Here is a 9,170-nt window from a genome sequence, read left to right as displayed (position 1 = left end):
GAGTTCCCTCAGCCGATCCTCTGGAAGCGGGACAGAAGATGAAGAAGGGGAAGGGAGATGTACCACTGAGCAGGTTGGGACTTGATGGGAGTAGATGTAGACCTGCTGCTATGCAGGGGGACCTGGGTGTCCTTGTGCATGAATCACAGGAGCTTGGTCTGCTGGTGCAGCAGGTCATTAGGAAGGCCAATGGAATATTATCCTTCATTGCTAACGGGATGGAGTTTAAAAGCAGGGAGGTTATGTTGCAGCTGTACACGTTGCTGGTGAGAGTATACGTGGAGCTCTGCGTGCAGTTTTGGTCTCCTTTCTTGAGAAAGGATGTATTGGCACTGGAGGGGGTGCAGAGGAGGGTCACTCGGTTGATTCCAGAGTTGAGGGGGTTGGTTTATGAGGAGAGACTGAGCAGACTGGGATTATATTGATTGGAGTTCAGAAGAATGAGAGGGGATCTAACAGAAACATATAAAATTATGAAGGGAATGAATGAGCTAGAAGCAGGGAGAATGTTTCCACTGGCAGGTGAAACTAGAATTAGGGGGCGCAGTCTCAAAATGAGGGGGAGCAGATTTCGGACAGAGCTGAGGAGGAACTTCATCACCCGGGGGGTTGGGAATCTGTGAGATTCCCAGTCCAAGGAAGTGGTTGAGACGATCTTGTTGAATGCTTTCAAAGCGAAGATGACTTGATTTCCGAGCAGTACGGGAATTCAGGGTGATGGAGAGCGGGCGGGTCAGTGCAGCTGAGGTCATAGGAAGGTCAGCCATAATCTTACTGAATGGTGGATCAGGATCGATGGGCCAAATGGCCTACTCTGGCTCCTGGTTCTGAAAGCACATCATTGTGACCCAGTGAAGAGGAGGCCCGCAGGTAATGATCCTGTTCACAGGACGGCCAGCGCTACCCGGCCCAACCCACCCTGCACGCTCTGGGTTTACCCGTAACGGTGACCTTTCCTCTCCCGCAGTTGTCCTGAACGTCTACTCCCGCACTCCGAGCGTGAGGACGGGACTGGGGCGTGATGTCCTCCTGGACTGTGGATTCGCCATGGACAGGCAGACTGGCTTTGCCGTGGAGTGGCGTTACCAGTTCAAGGGCAGCGGGCACTTGGTCTACGCTTATAACGGTGCCCACGACCGGGTGGACATGGCAGAGGCTGGCACGGAGATGTTCTTTTACGAGGCGCACAGTCGGGGGAACGCCTCACTGTTAATCCGAAACGTGGAGATCAGGCACGAGGGCAGCTACATCTGCACCATCTACATGCCAAACCTGCACGCTCAGCAATCCATCGATCTCCAAATCACAGGTAAACCTGCACGCTCAGCAATCCATCATTCTCCAAATCACAGGTAAACCTGCACGCTCAGCAATCCATCGATCTCCAAATCACAGGTAAACCTGCACGCTCAGCAATCCATCGCCCTCCAAATCACAGGTAAACCTGCACACTCAGCAATCCATCCAACTCCAAATCACAGGTAAACCTGCACGCTCAGCAATCCATCGCCCTCCAAATCACAGGTAAACCTGCACACTCAGCAAACCATCCACCTCCAAATCACAGGTAAACCTGCACGCTCAGCAATCCATCCACCTCCAAATCACAGGTAAACCTGCACGCTCAGCAATCCATCGATCTCCAAATCACAGGTAAACCTGCACACTCAGCAATCCATCCATCTCCAAATCACAGGTAAACCTGCACACTCAGCAATCCATCCACCTCCAAATCACAGGTAAACCTGCACGCTCAGCAATCCATAGATCTCCAAATCACAGGTAAACCTGCACGCTCAGCAATCCATAGATCTCCAAATCACAGGTAAACCTGCACACTCAGCAATCCATCCATCTCCAAATCACAGGTAAACCTGCACACTCAGCAATCCATCCATCTCCAAATCACAGGTAAACCTGCACACTCAGCAATCCATCGCCCTCCAAATCACAGGTAAACCTGCACACTCAGCAATCCATCCACCTCCAAATCACAGGTAAACCTGCACACTCAGCAATCCATAGATCTCCAAATCACAGGTAAACCTGCACGCTCAGCAATCCATCCACCTCCAAATCACAGGTAAACCTGCACACTCAGCAATCCATCGCCCTCCAAATCACAGGTAAACCTGCACGCTCAGCAATCCATCGCCCTCCAAATCACAGGTAAACCTGCACGCTCAGCAATCCATCCACCTCCAAATCACAGGTAAACCTGCACGCTCAGCAATCCATCCACCTCCAAATCACAGGTAAACCTGCACGCTCAGCAATCCATCGCCCTCCAAATCACAGGTAAACCTGCACGCTCAGCAATCCATCGATCTCCAAATCACAGGTAAACCTGCACACTCAGCAATCCATCCATCTCCAAATCACAGGTAAACCTGCACGCTCAGCAATCCATCCACCTCCAAATCACAGGTAAACCTGCACGCTCAGCAATCCATCGATCTCCAAATCACAGGTAAACCTGCACACTCAGCAATCCATCCATCTCCAAATCACAGGTAAACCTGCACACTCAGCAATCCATCCACCTCCAAATCACAGGTAAACCTGCACACTCAGCAATCCATCCATCTCCAAATCACAGGTAAACCTGCACACTCAGCAATCCATCCATCTCCAAATCACAGGTAAACCTGCACGCTCAGCAATCCATCCATCTCCAAATCACAGGTAAACCTGCACACTCAGCAATCCATCCATCTCCAAATCACAGGTAAACCTGCACACTCAGCAATCCATCGCCCTCCAAATCACAGGTAAACCTGCACACTCAGCAATCCATCCATCTCCAAATCACAGGTAAACCTGCACACTCAGCAATCCATCGCCCTCCAAATCACAGGTAAACCTGCACACTCAGCAATCCATCCATCTCCAAATCACAGGTAAACCTGCACACTCAGCAATCCATCCATCTCCAAATCACAGGTAAACCTGCACACTCAGCAATCCATCCACCTCCAAATCACAGGTAAACCTGCATACTCAGCAATCCATCCAACTCCAAATCACAGGTAAACCTGCACACTCAGCAATCCATCCACCTCCAAATCACAGGTAAACCTGCACACTCAGCAATCCATCCATCTCCAAATCACAGGTAAACCTGCACACTCAGCAATCCATCCATCTCCAAATCACAGGTAAACCTGCACACTCAGCAATCCATCCATCTCCAAATCACAGGTAAACCTGCACACTCAGCAATCCATCCATCTCCAAATCACAGGTAAACACTGAAGGAACGGCCAATATATTTCCAAGTCGGGATGGGGAGGGGCTCGGAGGGGAACTTGCAGGGGGTGGGGTTCCCATGGATCTGCTGCCCCTTGTCCTTCTGGATGGAAGTGGCCGTGGGTTTGGAAGGAACGGTCGATACATTTCCAAGTCGGGAGGGGGAGGGGCTCGGGAAAGTGACTCCAATTGGTTGGCCTCCATAACGAGAGGCTTGGAGTACAGGAGCAGGGAGGTCTCGCTGTAACTGGACCGGGGGCGGGGGGGGGGGGGGGGGGGTATTGGTGAGACCACCCCGCCAGGGTCCAGTACAGTTTTGGGGGTCTCTGTGTCTGGGGAAAGATGTCCTGGCGATGGGAGGGAGCATAGCGATGGTTTCCCAGACTGATCCCTGGGATGACAGGACTGACTGAGGAAGAGAGGCCGGATGGGGGTTGGGATTATGTTCACTGGAGTTTAGGAGAATGAGGAGGTGGGGTGGAATCTCAGAAAGGTATAAAATTCCAACAGGGATTGGACAGGGTAAACACAGGCAGGATGTTCCTGATGACCAGGACTGGGGAGGGGAGAGGGGTGGGGGGTGGGGGGGTCACAGTGTAAGGATACGGGGTGGGCCGTGTCAGACTGAGCTGAGGAGGAATGTCTTCCCCCCCCCTCCCAGAGAGTGGGGACCCTGTGGGATTCACACCCCCCCCCCCCCCCCCCCCCTCACAGAGAGCGGCTGGGGTGGGAGGACACAACATCAAGGAGGAGGGAGATATCATTCTTAGGGATAAAGGATCTGGGAGAGTAAGTGGGCAGGGGAGACTGAGTTGGATGGTCAGCCAGGGCAGATTCCCTCCCTGAGGAACAGGCAGGTGTGTAATTGCAATCCAACACGGACTCACGGTCAGCATTCAATTCTTATTTTCAGATTTTCATTTGTAATGGAAACCAAATCCCACCCAGTGTGGGCATGGCTGGATTTGATCGCAGTTCCCAAGAACGTGGCTGTCTGGTTTACCAGCAGAGCGCTGACACCATGAGGGAAGGTGGAGAACCTCCAGCCTTCAATGGTTACACACTATCTCAATGGTGACAGCATTATCCCGGGCTCCAGAGGTCACTGGGTGTGATTCCTGATCTCTGACCCACAGTGAAGGGGTGAGATAGTATAGAATCCCTACAGTGTGGAAACAGGCCATTCGGCCCAAAATGTTCACACCGACCCTCTGAAGATTAACGCACCCTGACGCATTCACCGCCCCTACACTTACCCCCTGACGAATGCACCTAATCTACACATCCCTGGGCACTATGGGACAATTTCCCATGGCCAATCCACCCTAACCTGCACATCCCTGGACACTATGGGACAATTTCCCATGGCCAATCCACCCTAACCTGCACATCCCTAGGCACTATGGGACAATTTCCCATGGCCAATCCACCCTAACCTGCACATCCTTGGGCACTATGGGACAATTTCCCATGGCCAATCCACCCTAACCTGCACATCCCTGGACACTATGTGACAATTTCCCATGGCCAATCCACCCTAACCTGCACATCCCTGGACACTATGGGACAATTTCCCATGGCCAATCCACCCTAACCTGCACATCCCTGGACACTCGGGGTCAATTTCCCATGGCCAACCCACCCCAACCTGCACATCCCTGGACACTCGGGGTCAATTTCCCATGGCCAACCCACCCCAACCTGCACATCCCTGGACACTCTGGGACAATTTCCCACGGCCAATCCTCCCTAACCTGCACATCCCTGGACACTATGGGACAATTTCCCATGGCCAATCCACCCTAACCTGCACATCCCTGGACACTATGGGACAATTTCCCATGGCCAATCCACCCAAACCTGCACATCCCTGGACACTATGGGACAATTTCCCATGGCCAATCCACACTAACCTGCATACCCCTGGGCACTATGGGACAATTTCCCATGACCAGTCCACCCTAACCTGCACATCCCTGGACACTATGGGACAATTTCCCATGGCCAATCCACCCTAACCTGCACATCCCTGGGCGCTAAGGGACAATTTCCCATGGCCAATCCACCCTAACCTGCACATCCCTGGACACTATGGGACAATACCCATGGCCAATCCACCCTAACCTACACATTCCTGGGCATTATGGGACAATTTCCCATGGCCAATCCACCCTAACCTACACATTCCTGAGCATTATGGGACAATTTCCCATGGCTAATCCACCCCAACCTGCACATCCCTGGACACTCTGGGTCAATTTCCCATGGCCAACCCACCCCAACCTGCACATCCCTGGACACTCTGGGACAATTTCCCACGGCCAATCCTCCCTAACCTGCACATCCCTGGACACTATGGGACAATTTCCCATGGCCATTCCACCCTACCCTGCACATCCTTGGACACTCTGGGACAATTTCCCATGGCCAATCCACCCTAACCTGCACATGCTTGGACACTATGGGACAATTTCCCATGGCCAATCCACCTTAACCTGCACATCCCTGGACACTATGGGACAATTTCCCATGGCCAATCCACCCTAACCTGCACATCCCTGGACACTATGGGACAATTTCCCATGGCCAATCCACCCAAACCTGCACATCCCTGGACACTATGGGACAATTTCCCATGGCCAATCCACACTAACCTGCATACCCCTGGGCACTATGGGACAATTTCCCATGACCAGTCCACCCTAACCTGCACATCCCTGGACACTATGGGACAATTTCCCATGGCCAATCCACCCTAACCTACACATTCCTGGGCATTATGGGACAATTTCCCATGGCCAATCCACCCTAACCTACACATTCCTGGGCATTATGGGACAATTTCCCATGGCTAATCCACCCTAACCTGCACATCCCTGGACACTCTGGGTCAATTTCCCATGGCCAACCCACCCCAACCTGCACATCCCTGGACACTCTGGGACAATTTCCCACGGCCAATCCTCCCTAACCTGCACATCCCTGGACACTATGGGACAATTTCCCATGGCCATTCCACCCTACCCTGCACATCCTTGGACACTCTGGGACAATTTCCCATGGCCAATCCACCCTAACCTGCACATGCTTGGACACTATGGGACAATTTCCCATGGCCAATCCACCTTAACCTGCACATCCCTGGACACTATGGGACAATTTCCCATGGCCAACCCACCCTAACCTACACATCCCTGGGCACAATGGGACAATTTCCCATGGCCAATCCACCCTAACCTGCACATCCCTGGACACTATGGGACAATTTCCCATGGCCAACCCACCCTAACTGTACATCCCTGGACACTATGGGACAATTTCCCATGGTCAACCCACCCTAACCTACACTTCTTCGGACTGTAGGAGGAAACCACAGCACCCTGAGGAAACCCACGCAGACACGGGGAGAATGTTTCAGCTTCACACAGACAGTCACCCGAGGGTGGGATCGAACCCTGGTCTATGGCGTTGTGAGGCACCAGTGCTAACCACTGTGATGCTGGTGGGACGGGCAGTGTGGTGAGGGTGACTAACGTAGCCTGATCTCCGTTGGTAGAGCGTCCCAAGGTGATGGTGAGTCCGGATCCTCTGGTGCTGGTGCCTGGCCAGGAGCAGACGGTGACCTGCGATGTCTCCTCCTACTACCCTCTGGATGTGACGGTGAGTTGGACCAGGAAGGGTGCAGCGGGGAACAGTAGCTCGGAGCCCATCACTGACAGTTTGCTGAGCGGGCACCGGCAAAATCCCGATGGAACATACAACATGAGCAGCTACCTGACGGTGGTGCCCAGCTGGGAGGACCACCTCACCACCTACACATGCTACGTCGACCACGACTCCATCAACACCCCCGTGCGCAAGACTGTCATCCTGAAAGTCGCAGGTAAACGGTGCGTGGGAGGCGGAGTGCTAAAGGTGGGGGAGGGGGGGAACAGGGCCACAGGGCGTAGACAAGACCCTTCGGCCCAACACCCCCATACCAAACAAGTTTCCCAGACCAAATTTGACCCATTTGCCTGTGATCAGCCCATATCGGGATCCGGGCGGGACGGTGACGATGGGAGACTTGTCGTTATTAGGGACATTGTGTATCCGGGCGGGACGGTGACGATGGGAGACTTGTCGTTATTAGGGACATTGTGTATCCGGGCGGGATGGTGACGATGGGAGACTTGTCGTTATTAGGGACATTGTGTATCCGGGCGGGACGGTGACGATGGGAGACTTGTCGTTATTAGGGACATTGTGTATCCGGGCGGGACGGTGACGATGGGAGACTTGTCGTTATTAGGGACATTGTGTATCCGGGCGGGACGGTGACGATGGGAGACTTGTCGTTATTAGGGACATTGTGTATCCGGGCGGGACGGTGACGATGGGAGACTTGTCGTTATTAGGGACATTGTGTATCCGGGCGGGACGGTGACGATGGGAGACTTGTCGTTATTAGGGACATTGTGTATCCGGGCGGGACGGTGACGATGGGAGACTTGTCGTTATTAGGGACATTGTGTATCCGGGCGGGACGGTGACGATGGGAGACTTGTCGTTATTAGGGACATTGTGTATCCGGGCGGGACGGTGACGATGGGAGACTTGTCGTTATTAGGGACATTGTGTATCCGGGCGGGACGGTGACGATGGGAGACTTGTCGTTATTAGGGACATTGTGTATCCGGGCGGGACGGTGACGATGGGAGACTTGTCGTTATTAGGGACATTGTGTATCCGGGCGGGACGGTGACGATGGGAGACTTGTCGTTATTAGGGACATTGTGTATCCGGGCAGGACGGTGACGATGGGAGACTTGTCGTTATTAGGGACATTGTGTATCCGGGCGGGACGGTGACGATGGGCGACTTGTCGTTATTAGGGACATTGAGTATCCGGGCGGGACGGTGACGGTGGGAGACTTGTCGTTATTAGGGACATTGTGTATCCGGGCGGGACGGTGACGATGGGAGACTTGTCGTTATTAGGGACATTGTGTATCCGGGTGGGACGGTGACGATGGGAGACTTGTCGTTATTAGGGACATTGTGTATCCGGGCGGGACGGTGACGATGGGAGACTTGTCGTTATTAGGGACATTGTGTATCCGGGCGGGACGGTGACTATGGGAGACTTGTCGTTATTAGGGACATTGTGTATCCGGGCGGGACGGTGACGATGGGAGACTTGTCGTTATTAGGGACATTGTCTATCCGGGCGGGACGGTGACGATGGGAGAGTGGTCGTTATTAGGGACATTGTCTATCCGGGCGGGACGGTGACGATGGGAGACTTGTCGTTATTAGGGACATTGTGTATCCGGGCGGGATGGTGACGATGGGAGACTTGTCGTTATTAGGGACATTGTGTATCCGGGCGGGATGGTGACGATGGGAGACTTGTCGTTATTAGGGACATTGTGTATCCGGGTGGGACGGTGACAATGGGAGACTTGTCGTTATTAGGGACATTGTCTATCCGGGCGGGACGGTGACGATGGGAGACTTGTCGTTATTAGGGACATTGTGTATCCGGGCGGGATGGTGACGATGGGAGACTTGTCGTTATTAGGGACATTGTGTATCCGGGTGTGACGGTGACGATGGGAGACTTGTCGTTATTAGGGACATTGTGTATCCGGGCGGGATGGTGACTATGGGAGACTTGTCGTTATTAGGGACATTGTGTATCCGGGCGGGATGGTGATGATGGGAGACTTGTCGTTATTAGGGACATTGTGTATCCGGGCGGGACGGTGACGATGGGAGACTTGTCGTTATTAGGGACATTGTGTATCCGGGCGGGACGGTGACTATGGGAGACTTGTCGTTATTAGGGACATTGTGTATCCGGGTGGGATGGTGACGATGGGAGACTTGTCGTTATTAGGGACATTGTGTATCCGGGCGGGACGGTGACGATGGGAGAC

The 9,170-nt window shown here is 53.3% G+C and overlaps 1 protein-coding gene across 1 annotated transcript in view; it reads left to right on the top strand.

Annotated features, from left to right (window-relative positions):
* The window catches only part of LOC122545325 (tapasin-like), a 51,668-nt gene that overhangs the window by 24,359 nt on the left and 18,139 nt on the right, over nt 1–9,170 (top strand). The window contains exons 4-5 of the mRNA XM_087979126.1: nt 968–1,309; nt 6,806–7,132. Coding sequence (XP_087835252.1) covers nt 968–1,309; nt 6,806–7,132 — 669 coding nt within the window. The remainder of the gene's footprint in view (nt 1–967; nt 1,310–6,805; nt 7,133–9,170) is intronic.

Source organism: Chiloscyllium plagiosum, unplaced genomic scaffold (assembly GCF_037043375.1).
Source record: "Chiloscyllium plagiosum isolate Xiang-an unplaced genomic scaffold, Cpla_swu_hap1 HiC_scaffold_35, whole genome shotgun sequence".
Taxonomy (NCBI): domain Eukaryota; kingdom Metazoa; phylum Chordata; class Chondrichthyes; order Orectolobiformes; family Hemiscylliidae; genus Chiloscyllium; species Chiloscyllium plagiosum.
This window is presented reverse-complemented; position numbering and strand designations above follow the sequence as displayed.